Genomic DNA, 16,039 nt, shown 5'->3' with positions numbered 1-16,039 from the left:
GAGCCCCTTGCCGCCTGGGTTCGCTGGGAGCCATCTATAAGAGGAATTCGGTGGTCCCCTGAGCACGAAGATCGTATCTCGCTCTATGCAGACGATATTCTATTATACCTGACCTCGCCCAGGAAATCCTTAATGGTTTTTTGTGATGTTCTGGCCTCCTTTGGGAGGAATTCGGGTTTGATGATCAATTGGGCGAAGTCCTACCTGTACGTAATCTCGGGGGACCCGCCCCTTCCTCCGCGGAACTGCCCCATTCAAGTGACACAGGCAGGCTTTCAATATTTGGGTATCTGGATTACCGCAGACCCCGTGGCTAGGTACAAACGCAATCTCCTTCCGCCCCTTACAGCGTGATGTCTTGGGTTGGCGTAGGCTCCCACTCTCGCCGCTTGGGCGTGCGGCCCTTTTTAAGATGATGTCCCTACCTCGATTCTTGTATGCACTCCAAAACACGTTAGATGTGGTCCCGGCCAGTTATTTTCGTAAGATTGAGGGCCTCCAGAGGAAATTGATATGGGATGACACTTGAGGAGGGGTGGGGGAATCGGGGGGTCGTTTTCCTCCTCCACTTAGACTTTCCGTAGATTAGTTGGGATGTGGGGGCGACAGGCACACTGCAAGTTGGGGTGGCTTTTTGGCCTCACGCAGGGGTGCAGGGTGGGGGGTGTTGCAACGGGATGGGGTTGGGCGGGAGGGTGGGGTGTGTTTGTTTTTGGAGTTTTGTTTTTGCAAGGAAATGCATCGTTTACATGTCTGATTCAAGTGCTGATTGTTACCGGATTGACTTCTTTATGAGGAACCCCTGGCGCAGGTGGTGGTGAATGGTCGCGTCTCGGTTCCTTTTGAGCTTGGGCGTGGCACCCGTCAGGGATGCCCGCTTTCACCCCTCCTGTTCGCCTTGGCCCTCGAGCCCCTTGCCGCCTGGGTTCGCTGGGAGCCATCTATAAGAGGAATTCGGTGGTCCCCTGAGCACGAAGATCGTATCTCACTCTATGCAGACGATATTCTATTATACCTGACCTCGCCCAGGAAATCCTTAATGGTTTTTTGTGATGTCCTGGCCTCCTTTGGGAGGAATTCGGGTTTGATGATCAATTGGGCGAAGTCCTACCTGTACGTAATCTCGGGGGACCCGCCCCTTCCTCCGCGGAACTGCCCCATTCAAGTGACACAGGCAGGCTTTCAATATTTGGGTATCTGGATTACCGCAGACCCCGTGGCTAGGTACAAACGCAATCTCCTTCCGCCCCTTGTTAGGCTACAGCGTGATGTCTTGGGTTGGCGTAGGCTCCCACTCTCGCCGCTTGGGCGTGCGGCCCTTTTTAAGATGATGTCCCTACCTCGATTCTTGTATGCACTCCAAAACACGTTAGATGTGGTCCCGGCCAGTTATTTTCGTAAGATTGAGGGCCTCCAGAGGAAATTGATATGGGATGGCCGACCACGCATTGCCCCGGCAAAGTTAACTCTTCCGTGGTACGACGGGGGCATAGCACTCCCGGACATCAGGAGGTATTATTGGGCGTCCCAACTTAGTGCCATTAACCATGGCATGTATGGCCCTACACTGAATCCGGCATATGCGTTGGATAAACTGTTGCTTCCGGGGGGTAACTACACTAGAGCTCTGTACTCGACATCGATAATCAGATCATTGTCTGGGCCAACTAGAACGGCCGTCCGGGTGTGGCATGATGCTACCGCCTCATTGGGCTGGAGAGGCCGACTGACTCTGGCGACCCCACTCTTTGACTCTGAAAGGCTTGGTAATTTGTGGAAATCCAAAGGGTTCGAAAAGTGGGATCTAATTGGACTTAGCAAGGTGGGGGATTTGTGGGTTAAGGGACGGGTGAAGTCTTTTGATGCTTTGAAAACGGAATTTAAGCTGGGGGACTCGGAATATTTTAGGTATATGCAGGTCCGTCAAGCTTTGATGTCGGTTTTCTCTGGCGGGGAATCGGTTCCCGAATCGACTCCACTGGAGGATAGGTTGCTAGATGGTCACGTTCCAGACAGTACAATCTCACTGGTGTACAAGAAATTGATTAATGACAGAGCTGATCTCCTGCTGCCACTACGTGACCGGTGGGTCCAAGACGGTCTCGAGTTAGATGATGAGGACTGGCAATCTGCTGTCTCCTCGCCTAAGGAGGTTGGGATCCCTGCGAGACTCAGACTGGTCCAACTTAAGATTCTGCATAGGGTGTAGGTCACTGGTCCCAGTCTAGTACGTATGGGTTTTTCTGAGGAGGGACTCTGCAAGCGGGGCTGTGGCTCGGTGGGGACGTTTCTTCATATTCTTTGGGAATGTCCGGAGGATGTTGCTTATTGGAATGGAGTATATAAAGTGATGGAGGAAGTCACAGGTGTCTCCCTCCTACCGGAAGCTAGACGCTGTCTTTTGAACGTCTGGGAGCCCACGGATTACAATGTGGCCCAAACTCAATGGGCGACCCTGGGTGCCATGATAGCAAAACGTGATATTGCACAATTGTGGGGTTCGCAAAGACCACCTCAGGTCGAACTTTGGAAGGAAAACATGGACTGGTGCATGTTTCGTGAAAAAACTGTATGTGGCCCGGGGCCGTCCACGCAAATGGCAGAGTGTATGGGGACAGTGGAACGCCTACCGTGGAGATCTCTACACTCCCCCAATGATGGATAACATTGATGCTCCGATGTCTCCCTAGCCCTGTTTTCACTGATTGTAACTTTGATTTATTGTTTGCCCCTATGTATCCACCCCCCCCCCCTACATGTAAAGTTGATCTTTCTCTTTTCACTGTCTGGCCTCGCACCCGTACCAGCACTCTGTATTTGTTTATGCCTTACTTGTTTTTATAATTAATAAAAATAAATACAAAAAAAAAAAGTAAAAAGAGAAACCCAATGCACTCATAGAATCAAAGTGTGATAATCTGTCCACCAAGAGCACAGCATTTGAGACCTGGCTAAAGATCGCAGCAAAGAGAGATGTTGAAGTATTAAGGAAAGTGCATGGTGTTGAAAGCACAACTGTATTTTGGAGCTCGATAGCCCATTAGAAAGAGGATGCTGAAATGTACTGAGTTCCAGCAATGTACAGTGGCCTCCATCACCGGTCTGACAACAAATCAAAAGGTTATCGGTGGTACTCTACACAGTTTGAAAATTGAAGTTTATGGTCTTTGTAAGGTTCTTGTTACATTGCAGCCTTGCATGTGAGAGAGAATATGGAGGGCAGACCCACGATAAAAGGGATTTGTTTTTTAAGTCACAATTATGTTCCAAAATTCAAATCCTGGTAAGTTCGAGGGGAGCTCTATTTGAAATTGGGGGTGCATTTATACACTCAGACTAAAGGCTGAAGTGGAAGGCAAACCATATGGGGCTCCATTATGTTGAGGCTGCATGTTTATAAAAAATCATGAGGCAGGGAAACAGAAGGGATGTAGAGTACTGAAAGACCAAGCCTTTTTAGGTCGCGCCTGCGATGCAGGGGCGAAAGCCCCTGCTGTCGCAAAGCGATCTATTGTAATCATTTTAGTCCTTTTCCCGTTCAAGGACTAGGCAGAGACAACAGACTGTCACGCGCACGCAGCCGGCCGGAATCGGATCAGGTCACGCGCTCCGATCCCGGCCGGCTGTTCACAACACATGCACACGCAGGCACACACGCAGGCACAGGCAGGCACACAGGCAGGCACACAGGCAGGCACACACGCAGGCACAGGCAGGCACACACGCAGGCACACACAACACACACACACACAGACAGACGCACGCACACACATTCCCCCCCTCCCCCTGCGCTCCGATCCCGGCCGGCTGTTCACAACACATGCACACGCAGGCACACACACAGGCAGGCACACAGGCAGGCACACAGGCAGGCACACACGCAGGCACAGGCAGGCACACACGCAGGCACACACAGACTCCAAGACACATACACACACGCATACACACACGCACGCATACACACAGACTCCAAGACACATACACACACGCTCACACACATACAGAGCCCCCCGCCGCCCCACGCACACACACATGCCCCCCGCCCTCGCAGCTCAGCAAAGGCCCCCACTCACCGGTACTCGTCTCCAGGCGAGGGCTCGTTGCAGGCGGCGGCGGTCTCTTCCTTCTGTGCGTGCGAGGCTCTCTCGCCTCACGGGAGCCCGCCCGGGCTTCCGGTGTGTCTTCACGTCCTGCCACCGGCCTGCCTGACTTCCGCCCGGGATTGTAAACCTTGTAATATACATGAGGGTGTTCGTTCCCAACGACCGCCGGTGGAAATGATGCTTTAACAGAAGCAAATCTGCATTTATGTGGATACCGACAATCTTCTGAGTTTGTGAGTCTTCTCCTGTTTTTCAGTGTGCCCCACCCAGCAGTAACACTGTTATTATTGCAGCATTCAGAAGTTCAATTCCTAAATGTAAAAGTTACGTTCTCGGAGTTGCTGTTTGCGCACCTGCGTTACACTTCGCTGCATAAAATGCTTTGTGAATCAACGCCGGTACCTCTCTAGTTTGAAAGATCTGCCGACAGGGGTTGATAGTCCTGCATTGGATGGGTGCTTACACGGGCCAGAAGGATTCTGGGAAATGTGCTGAGTGCCTTCGATGAAGGGTGCAAGTTGTCATCCTTCCTGAAATGTTGTTTGGACCGGGCTGCGCAGCACCATTACGATGTTTAGGCAAGGCATCTAAAAAAACACGTGACGTCATCGATGTGCGATGTGTGTTTTATTTTTTCTTACGAAGGGGGTAAACAGAAGTACAAAGCTGTCATAACTTTTAAACTAGAAAGGCCATTTACCACCCGTAAGACTCATGCAATATGATAAGCCAATAGAATATTTGATACACAGAAAGATCTTTAGGGTAAGTGAAATTCGTTTTTGGCTTTCATTATACGAGTTAATTTCTTTTTTGCATATTATCTAGCTGAACCCAAAACAATAGTCACTCACCCGAAAGAAGACTTTTCGACAAATGTGCACTAGATAGAGTGTAGAGGTATTTATGCACTGAAAAACAAATTCATTATAACGCGGAAAATAAATATGATTGGTCTGATGATTCACAGACATGGCGTGTGTTGGTTGGTGTTGCCATGGTGAGAAGCCTTTATGGGATTATCATATGTAAATGCACATTACCATTGCATACACGTATGTCAAAGAGATCAAAGCACCAACATGTCATTTTTCAGAACACAGACCCAGCGTTCTGACAGAATAGCAATAAATATTCACTCTAAATCACCCCAACAGTAGGGCTCCTGAGAAGAAAAAAGGCAGAAGAAAAACTGCCTTCTGCCGGCACATTATCTGCCAGCTCACAGAGCCATGCTTCTTGTATGTGGAGAAGTGTGGCTCAAATGGTTAGAGTCTGAAGATGAGTGCGCTACGTGGGTACGTAAGCGCATCCCTGTATGATAGGCACACTTGTAAATGTTCAGGAAGGCCTGACTCAAATATGGGTTCAATCGAAAATAGTTCAAGAAGATGGGTTCAAAGTTTCATCATCGTTTGTATTTAGTGGATTCACAAAAGTGTACAGTCAAGCGTTACATCACGCTGTGTTCATTATGAATCAACAGTAGTTCAACAAATGCTCCAATGCATTTCGGACTGGAGTAGTCCTTTATCAAGGAGCGCTTTTAAATAATTCGGCTCGGAAATTAAAATATTCGAAGCCTCTCACTTTAACAAGATGTTGCCTAAAGGGCTCTTAAGATGAGCAAAAAAACTGAGGTTACAAATGTGTAGAAATGTCTGGGTGGTATGTATAGGAATGACAGCAGTCTTTGAAGTGCAGACTGCACGCTTATTAACGCATTTAAAGGTGGTGTCTGTCAATCAATGAACAATGGAAAGCCTACTTCCTTCTTTGCTCAAACAACGTCGAACCTTCTTAACTCTGTGTCTAAATAAAGGGAGATTTAAGAACCGAGAAAGACTTTTTCAGGGAACATGAAATGTCTTCAATAACACATCACACTTATTTACCACTGGAGTAAAAAATGGAACTGGCTATTGGCAGGTAAGTTAAAACATTCACAAGTGTGTAAAAAATAATTTCTTCTGCTTTTAAGCTCAAAGCGGTTATTCGTTGCTTAGTTACCAAATGTGCTTTATTTTGGAAAAGACGAAGGTCCTTCCCCGCAAGTCACAGAGGGCAATCTAAAATGTGTAGGTGCAGCAGAATATAAAGTGGACATAAAATGTGTTTCTTGAGAGTTGTCCCTGATATGAGCAATTAAAAGGCGTCTGACATTGATTCAGCTTGCTATAATTTTACAATTATTTCAGTAATGTAATGTTTCATCTAGCTTTACCCTATAAAAACCTCTAAGGTACCCTTTACAAATTGTGCTGATAGTCCTCAGAGAAGAAAAGAGACCGCAGTTCAAAACCCAACCAGCAGAAGAGAGACCGCAATAGAGGCTGCCACTGCAGCCATGCACAACCGTAGGATGGTGCTTGCATTGCTGCAGCTCATTTGTTGCATTCCTCCCAAGGCATGTTATTTACAAAAGTTTAAGCTATTGCCATTATAAATTACAATAACTGTTATTTAAGTATTAATTATTTAAAAAAAATAAAAGCCATTGTTATTTGTAATAGCAATACATCTAAGTCACGTAAATACAAAACATGTTGCATTACAAATGCTATAGGTGTCACATTTGTGAAAGTTATAACTATTGGCATTGTAATTGACAAAGCTATTAATTTCGCTATTTTCAAAACCAACACACAAATAAAAAATGTGTCATTTACAAGACAAATAGCTCAAACTTTCCTAATGCGAGACCTATTGCATTGCAAATGCTTGTTTCATTACTATGTTTGGTAGTGATGATTAGGGAAACATTTTGGCCAGTTTATCTACCATAGGACACCATATCAGTGGTGGTTCTGTTAGCAAGTATGTATCTTATTTTGAAGGAACTGGGGCTGCAGTGGTTTAACCAACTGCATAGCGCATTTATGGAAATCCCTTACCTTACCTTTTCAGAAGTGTATGTATGTATATGTCTTCAGAATGCTCAGGTCATATAGGGTGCCCTTCATACAAGCATAATTGGTAGGACAAATAGTCTTATTTGAGGGAGAAAAAACAATCTTATTTAAAGTGCTAGATCATTTACTCAAATAAATTCAGATTTTCACAAGTTTCACTAACAAACATTTCATTTAAAAACTGTACACTTAAACCAGCCATGCATTTTAGGTACCTTACCAAAAACTTTCTATTCCGTGCTTCCTGCTCCTTCTTTTCCACCTCAACATGGCGTGCAAGACGGTCTAAAGTGGAAGCAACCCTATCCTTCTGCCGGTCAATGTAGTCTTTAGATTTCACTTTTCTCTGCAATTAAAAAAGAAAAGTTGGTACTACGGAGGAACTGTTTAAAAAAAGATGAAACTTTCATTAACAGTGTGGAGCACACATTCCAACAGGCAGCAGCATGAAAAGTAAAGTACTAAAGGGACAATTAAAAAACTATTTCTTCAACATGGAAGAAGTAAACAGAATTCTATGTCAGGAGTAAAGGCGAGGACTATGCTCAACTTTCAGTCCTATATTCATCTAAAGAAGACTTCAACGTTTAGAGAAAAATAACACTTTTCACATTAACCAACAGGAAAGGGACTACAAAACTTGATCAATCAGTCTATATCTGTCCTCATTTGGCATCGCTCTTCTGACACCTCCTCTTTCTTGCCTGCTCCAGCAGGCAGATAAGTGCTCTCAATCTTTATTTCTCCAAGAAGTGTCTGGCAATTGTGTTAGCCATTGTTTGATTGTTCTTTGTACTATTGCTTGCTTTACGCTGCGGGACAGCACAGATGCGAGGCGAGCCATAGAGGGAATATTCCTCCGTGTGCTGTTCTCAGGGTCCTGATGCTCCGTGGCCGACAGGTATCAAGCGCCTGAAACGCAGCCTTTGCTGTGGAGCCTTTTGCCTCAGAAATTCTCCAACAGGGTGCCTGGAAGCCTTGTACGCAACGGGGGGAGGGGGGATGGGGAGGGGGGGGGGGGGAATCTGAAGCCTTTGTCCAGCAAGCAGCATGACTCCAGTCATCGTGCGGTTCTGCATTTCTCCATTTGTGGTTACTTACATACACGCAATACCAAAGGGGATGAAGGACGGAGCACTTGAGCAAATCAAACACTCACCCCCAGTCAACTGATCTGGGTTTAATCCATCATCATTTTTTAGCTCACTCCACCAGCCCAATTTAGACATGGCCATATGCAAATCAGTCTGATCCTGTGCCTCATGGGAACAGTCCAGCTCGAACTGCCAAGCCAGGTCTTCCCTGGACCGGAACCAAGCATCCTGGGACAGGTTTCTGGCTATTCAGCCGTCATCAGCCAGGCTAGCTTGAATCCAGTGGCAAAGTGAGCAAGAGACCCACGTATGGGCATACCCTGCCAACTTAGGGCGACCAAAGCGATACCAAAGGGGATGATGGACGGCGCGCTTGAGCAAATCACTCAGTTCTGCCGCTAGAGTGATTGTACCCTTCGAACTCTAGGGAGTTGTGGGCCCAGCACTCATCAAAACCGAATTTTTTAGCGCATCAAAATTTTAACTGGTGCCAATCCAGTGCCAGAATACAACACTTGCTGTGTATACAAACTATTACTAAAGGACAAGGGAACCCACTAAGTAAGCAAGGACCTGGGGTATCAATTAAACAAAGGACAATGGTCCTTGACAAGGAAGAATAGCGCTTACAATGATTATAGGCCACAATATGCACTATAATGAACAGATAGTCCAGCCGGACTATAGAATTTATTCAATAGTAAAATAATTTAAATCCAACAAACAACAATAAAGCAGTAGGACACAGTCCTGTATCCACAGTGCTGCACAAACAATACAAAATACACTTAACTAGGGTATTTCAGGCATTTACAGAAACAGGAGCAAAAAGGTAACTTAGTAGTATAATTGCTTCACATATGTGGAAAACACATGATTTTTGGCACATCATAGTGAACTGGTGTTTAACCACATATTAAGTCGACGGCGTTTCGATCCAATCCTTAATAATGGATCATCATCAGGACATTTTGTTGATTGCCTGAATTAAAAGGCCTGCAATAACAGGAAGGAAGGGGAGGGAACATATAAGGATTAATTAATCCACTGTCATACTCAAAAATTAGTTCCAAGGCATTCACATACCATGCTTGGGGTGCTGTCGGTCAGCCAAGTGAAGAGTGTCAGGCAACCTGTGCCACGCATCCACGACGCTTTAGTGATCAAAACATGCTTGGATGGTAATATGTGTAGTGAAAACACGTATTCCGTATCAGTGCCTAAAGCATGCTACGATGGTGCATCCAATTATGAGGAGAATGAACGGCCGCCAAGGTGGCTAATCAAGTTACTGGTAAAACTATACAGGAATGGTGTAATTACATGGGCATGAAGGCACTTCAGATTCGAACGTTGTCTGATTTCCAGTTGAGGAACCAGGGAAAGTAGAGTAGAAGGGAAGGTACGGCTGGTTCGAGGGTAGGCGTGTAGTGCCTATGAATAGTGAAACCACAGTTAAGACGGGCTAGCTTACGTAACTACCGGAAAGCTAGAGATATTGAGTTGGAATGGCTTACCTTATAAATTAAGTTGGCGCATAGCCTAAGGCAGATGGTCCACAGCGTAAGTGGATGACAGGGGGGCTGGAATTAGCCTGTGGGGAGCGGACAATTGTCATTTACGAATTGGCCAGGCTCCTGCGCAATCGGTAAAAATTAAGCGAGCTACTTGGAAGACACGCTTACCTCACAATGCGGTTACACCTCGCAATAATAATAAGAGCAGGGAGTTTAGGCACAGGGCGCTGCCGCTGGAATTGCGGTGATCGATATGACATGCGGTTAAAATCGTAGATCCAGGTGGTTACCCAAGATTGGGATAATTATTGATTTAAAATGCGTCCCAGGGTGCATGGAGCGGGTGGTTGTGACCTGTTGGCAATTCAAGCTGCTTACCTAAGGACTCAAGGGATCCCAGCCCTTTGCTACGGAGCGCGATAGCTGTAGTCAAGCTCCTGTGAACAGATAGTATCACTATATAAGCTCCACATAATAATAATAATAATAATCCACATTTGTAAAGCGCACAATCACCCGTTAGGGTCTCTAGGCGCTGGGGGCCGTCAGGAAGATTAAGCAAGCTATTGCCCAGAGTCACATGGTGCTGGGCTAATCTGCCGCCGGAGCCGGGGATCGAACCGTGATCCCCAGATACCAGCGTCAGTCGCCCTGGCCGCGGCGCCACACCTCTTCCATAAGGCCATATTGTGCGATTAAACCAAGGGGGGAAATAAGAGAGAGAGAACCCGCTTACCTAAGGTTCACAATGGAACTCGCAGGAACATCCCGGTGCACATTCGTGCCGTGGAACGCCAAGGTGTGGGCGTGCTTGGTAGAGGTCAGCGCGCCGGCCATATTAGTGTGGGGAAGTGCCGCAGTATGGCGGCCATGTTGGTGGGGGTAAGGACCAATTTTGGCGGACATATTGGAGTGGCTATATTAAATTAAAATTAATCGCAAGCAAGGTCGTGGGGAGGTGACAAGATTCAATAAGTAAAGTGCAATTCACTAAAGGCATGCAGGTGCTATGTTTTGTTATGCTTCTTTTTAATCTTTTTATTGTATCTTTTATGGCCTTGAACAAAATAAAATATTTTTGGATTGGATTGGTTATGTTATGCTATGTTTTGTTGTGCTATGCGGTTTTGTTTTGCTATCCTATGCTTTGTTTTGTTATGCTATGCTAAGTTTTGCTATCCTATGCTTTGTTCTGTTAGGCTATGCTATGCTTTGTTGTGTTTCGTTATGCTATGCTATGTTGTGTTGTGCTTTGCTATGCTATGCTTTGTTATGCTATGCTATGGTATGCTATGCTATGTTTTGCTGTGTTTTATTATGCTGTGCTTTGCTATGTTTTGTTATGCTATGTTTTGCTATGCTATGTTTTGTTATGCTAAGCTTTGCAATGCTATGTTTTGTTTTGTTGTGTTGTTATGCTATGCTATGCTTTGTTGTGTTTTGCTATGTTTTGCTATGCTATGGTTTGTTATACTATGCAATGTTTTGTTTTGCTATGCTTTGTTATGCTATGCTTTGCTATGTTTTGTGATGCTATGCTATGTTGTGTTTTGTTATGCTATGCTATGCTTTGTTGTATTTTGCTATGCTTTGTTATGCTAGGTTTTGTTTTGCTATCCTATGCTTTGTGTTGTTATGCTATGCTTTGCTATCCTATGTTTTGCTATGCTAGGTTTTGCTATCCTATGCTTTGTGTTGTTATGCTATGCTTTGCTATCCTATGTTTTGCTATGCTAGGTTTTGTTATGCTATGTTTTGTTATGCTATGCTGGTGAGGGTGAGTGAGGGTGAGTGAGGGTGAGTGAGTGAGGGTGAGTGAGGGTGAGTGAGGGTGAGTGAGGGTGGGTGAGTGAGTGAGTGAGGGTGAGTGAGGGTGAGTGAGTGAGGGTGAGTGAGGGTGAGTGAGGGTGAGTGAGGGTGAGTGAGGGTGAGTGAGGGTGAGTGAGGGTGAGTGAGTGAGGGTGAGTGAGGGTGAGTGAGGGTGAGTGAGTGAGGGTGAGTGAGGGTGAGTGAGGGTGAGTGAGGGTGGGTGAGTGAGGGTGAGTGAGTGAGGGAGGGTGAGTGAGGGTGAGTGAGGGTGAGTGAGGGTGGGTGAGTGAGTGAGTGAGGGTGAGTGAGGGTGAGTGAGTGAGGGTGAGTGAGGGTGAGTGAGGGTGAGTGAGGGTGAGTGAGGGTGAGTGAGGGTGAGTGAGGGTGAGTGAGGGTGAGTGAGGGTGAGTGAGTGAGGGTGAGTGAGGGTGAGTGAGGGTGAGTGAGTGAGGGTGAGTGAGGGTGAGTGAGGGTGAGTGAGGGTGGGTGAGTGAGGGTGAGTGAGTGAGTGAGGGTGAGTGAGGGTGAGTGAGGGTGAGTGAGGGTGAGTGAGGGTGGGTGAGTGAGTGAGTGAGGGTGAGTGAGGGTGAGTGAGTGAGGGTGAGTGAGGGTGAGTGAGGGTGAGTGAGGGTGAGTGAGGGTGAGTGAGGGTGAGTGAGGGTGAGTGAGTGAGGGTGAGTGAGGGTGAGTGAGGGTGAGTGAGTGAGGGTGAGTGAGGGTGAGTGAGGGTGAGTGAGGGTGGGTGAGTGAGGGTGAGTGAGTGAGGGAGGGTGAGTGAGGGTGAGTGAGGGTGAGTGAGGGTGAGTGAGGGTGAGTGAGGGTGAGTGAGGGTGAGTGAGGGTGAGTGAGGGTGAGTGAGTGAGGGGTGAGGGTGAGTGAGTGAGGGTGAGTGAGTGAGGGTGAGTGAGTGAGGGTGAGTGAGTGAGGGTGAGTGAGTGAGGGTGAGTGAGTGAGGGTGAGTGAGTGAGGGTGAGTGAGTGAGGGTGAGTGAGTGAGGGTGAGTGAGTGAGGGTGAGTGAGTGAGGGTGAGTGAGTGAGGGAGTGAGGGTGAGTGAGTGAGGGTGAGTGAGGGTGAGTGAGAGTGAGTGAGGGTGAGTGAGTGAGGGTGAGTGAGTGAGGGTGAGTGAGTGAGGGTGAGTGAGTGAGGGTGAGTGAGTGAGGGTGAGTGAGTGAGGGTGAGTGAGTGAGGGTGAGTGAGTGAGGGTGAGTGAGTGAGGGTGAGTGAGTGAGGGTGAGTGAGTGAGGGTGAGTGAGGGTGAGTGAGGGTGAGTGAGTGAGGGTGAGTGAGGGTGAGTGAGTGAGGGTGAGTGAGTGAGGGTGGGTGAGTGAGGGTGAGTGAGTAAGGGTGAGTGAGTAAGGGTGAGTGAGTGAGGGTGAGTGAGTGAGGGTGAGTGAGTGAGGGTGAGTGAGGGTGAGTGAGTGAGGGTGAGTGAGGGTGAGTGAGTGAGGGTGAGTGAGTGAGTGAGGGTGAGTGAGTGAGTGAGGGTGAGTGAGGGTGAGTGAGGGTGAGTGAGTGAGGGTGAGTGAGGGTGAGTGAGTGAGGGTGAGTGAGTGAGGGTGAGTGAGTGAGTGAGGGTGAGTGAGGGTGAGTGAGGGTGAGTGAGGGTGAGTGAGGGTGAGTGAGGGTGAGTGAGGGTGAGTGAGGGTGAGTGAGGGTGAGTGAGGGTGAGTGAGTGAGGGTGAGGGTGAGTGAGTGAGGGTGAGTGAGTGAGGGTGAGTGAGTGAGGGTGAGTGAGTGAGGGTGAGTGAGTGAGGGTGAGTGAGTGAGTGAGGGTGAGTGAGTGAGTGAGGGTGAGTGAGTGAGTGAGGGTGAGTGAGGGTGAGTGAGGGTGAGTGAGGGTGAGTGAGGGTGAGTGAGGGTGAGTGAGGGTGAGTGAGTGAGGGTGAGTGAGTGAGGGTGAGTGAGTGAGGGTGAGTGAGTGAGGGTGAGTGAGTGAGGGTGAGTGAGTGAGGGTGAGTGAGGGTGAGTGAGTGAGGGTGAGGGTGAGTGAGTGAGGGTGAGTGAGTGAGGGTGAGTGAGTGAGGGTGAGTGAGTGAGGGTGAGTGAGTGAGGGTGAGTGAGTGAGGGTGAGTGAGTGAGGGTGAGTGAGTGAGTGAGGGTGAGTGAGTGAGTGAGGGTGAGTGAGTGAGTGAGGGTGAGTGAGGGTGAGTGAGGGTGAGTGAGGGTGAGTGAGTGAGGGTGAGTGAGGGTGAGTGAGTGAGGGTGAGTGAGTGAGGGTGGGTGAGTGAGGGTGAGTGAGTAAGGGTGAGTGAGTGAGGGTGAGTGAGTGAGGGTGAGTGAGTGAGGGTGAGTGAGTGAGGGTGAGTGAGTGAGGGTGAGTGAGTGAGGGTGAGTGAGGGTGGGTGAGTGAGTGAGGGTGAGTGAGGGTGAGTGAGGGTGAGTGAGGGTGAGTGAGGGTGAGTGAGGGTGAGTGAGGGTGAGTGAGGGTGAGTGAGGGTGAGTGAGGGTGAGTGAGTGAGGGTGAGTGAGGGAGGGTGAGTGAGGGAGGGTGAGTGAGGGTGAGTGAGGGTGAGTGAGGGTGAGTGAGTGAGGGTGAGTGAGTGAGGGTGAGTGAGTGAGGGTGAGTGAGTGAGGGTGAGTGAGTGAGGGTGAGTGAGTGAGGGTGAGTGAGTGAGTGAGGGTGAGTGAGTGAGTGAGGGTGAGTGAGTGAGGGTGAGTGAGTGAGGGTGAGTGAGGGTGAGTGAGGGTGAGTGAGTGAGGGTGAGTGAGGGTGAGTGAGTGAGGTGAGTGAGTGAGGGTGGGTGAGTGAGGGTGAGTGAGTAAGGGTGAGTGAGTAAGGGTGAGTGAGTGAGGGTGAGTGAGTGAGGGTGAGTGAGTGAGGGTGAGTGAGGGTGAGTGAGTGAGGGTGAGTGAGGGTGAGTGAGTGAGGGTGAGTGAGTGAGTGAGGGTGAGTGAGTGAGTGAGGGTGAGTGAGGGTGAGTGAGGGTGAGTGAGTGAGGGTGAGTGAGGGTGAGTGAGTGAGGGTGAGTGAGTGAGGGTGAGTGAGTGAGTGAGGGTGAGTGAGGGTGAGTGAGGGTGAGTGAGGGTGAGTGAGGGTGAGTGAGGGTGAGTGAGGGTGAGTGAGGGTGAGTGAGGGTGAGTGAGGGTGAGTGAGTGAGGGTGAGGGTGAGTGAGTGAGGGTGAGTGAGTGAGGGTGAGTGAGTGAGGGTGAGTGAGTGAGGGTGAGTGAGTGAGGGTGAGTGAGTGAGGGTGAGTGAGTGAGTGAGGGTGAGTGAGTGAGTGAGGGTGAGTGAGTGAGTGAGGGTGAGTGAGGGTGAGTGAGGGTGAGTGAGGGTGAGTGAGTGAGGGTGAGTGAGTGAGGGTGAGTGAGTGAGGGTGAGTGAGTGAGGGTGAGTGAGTGAGTGAGGGTGAGTGAGTGAGTGAGGGTGAGTGAGGGTGAGTGAGGGTGAGTGAGGGTGAGTGAGGGTGAGTGAGGGTGAGTGAGGGGGAGGTGAGTGAGGGTGAGTGAGTGAGGGTGAGTGAGTGAGGGTGAGTGAGTGAGGGTGAGTGAGTGAGGGTGAGTGAGAGTGAGGGTGAGTGAGTGAGGGTGTGTGAGTGAGGGTGAGTGAGTGAGGGAGGGTGAGTGAGGGAGGGTGAGTGAGGGAGGGTGAGTGAGGGTGAGTGAGTGAGGGTGAGTGAGGGTGAGTGAGTGAGGGTGAGTGAGGGTGAGTGAGGGTGAGTGAGGGGGAGTGAGTGAGGTGAGTGAGTGAGGGGAGGGTGAGTGAGGGAGTGAGTGAGGGTGAGTGAGGGGTGAGTGAGGGTGAGTGAGGGGTGAGTGAGGGAGTGAGTGAGGGTGAGAGTGAGGTGAGTGAGTGAGGGTGAGTGAGTGAGGTGAGGGTGAGTGAGTGAGGGTGAGTGAGTGAGGGTGAGTGAGTGAGGAGTGAGTGAGTGAGGGTGAGTGAGTGAGGGTGAGTGAGTGAGGGGGGTGAGGTGAGTGAGGGTGAGTGAGTGAGGGTGAGTGAGGGTGAGTGAGGGTGAGTGAGGGTGAGTGAGGGTGAGTGAGTGAGGGTGAGTGAGTGAGGGTGAGTGAGTGAGGGTGGAGTGAGTGAGAGTGAGTGAGTGAGGGTGAGTGAGTGAGTGAGGGTGAGTGAGTGAGTGAGGGTGAGTGAGGGTGAGTGAGGGTGAGTGAGGGAGTGAGTGAGTGAGTGAGTGAGGGTGAGTGAGGGTGAGGGAGGTGAGTGAGGGTGAGTGAGGGTGAGTGAGGGTGAGTGAGGGTGAGGGAGTGAGGGTGAGGGTGAGTGAGGGTGAGTGAGGGTGGTGAGTGAGGGTGAGTGAGTGAGGGTGAGTGAGTGAGGGTGAGTGAGGTGAGAGTGAGGTGAGTGAGGGTGAAGGGGGTGAGGGGTGAGGGTGAGGTGTGAGGTGTGGTGAGTGAGGGGTGGTGAGGGTGAGGGAGGTGGAGTGAGGTGAGTGGAGGGTGGGTGAGGGTGAGTTGAGGGTGGGTGGGGTGGGTGTGGGTGGGAGGGGAGGGAGGGTGAGTGAGGGGGAGGGTGAGGGAGAGGTGAGGTGAGGGTGAGTGAGGTGAGTGTGGGTGAGTGAGGGTAGGTGGAGGGGGTGAGGGAGGAGGGGTGAGGTGGGGGTGAGTGTGGGGTGTGTGGGTGTGGGAGGGTGAGGGTGGGTGAGTGAG

General features: G+C 49.4%; 1 protein-coding gene across 4 annotated transcripts in view; it reads right to left on the bottom strand.

Annotated features, from left to right (window-relative positions):
- ZNF451 (zinc finger protein 451) overlaps positions 1-16,039 on the bottom strand; it is a 776,596-nt gene that overhangs the window by 685,446 nt on the left and 75,111 nt on the right. For all 4 annotated transcript variants that reach the window (XM_078647977.1, XM_078647979.1, XM_078647978.1 and 1 more), the window contains exon 3: positions 7,236-7,361. In XM_078647977.1, the coding sequence (XP_078504103.1) occupies positions 7,236-7,361 (126 nt within the window). The remainder of the gene's footprint in view (positions 1-7,235; positions 7,362-16,039) is intronic.

Source organism: Lissotriton helveticus, chromosome 6 (genome assembly GCF_964261635.1).
Source record: "Lissotriton helveticus chromosome 6, aLisHel1.1, whole genome shotgun sequence".
In the NCBI taxonomy this organism is placed as follows: Eukaryota; Metazoa; Chordata; class Amphibia; order Caudata; family Salamandridae; genus Lissotriton; species Lissotriton helveticus.
The sequence above is the reverse complement of the archived record's forward strand: the minus strand, read 5'-3'. Positions and strand labels throughout refer to the sequence as shown.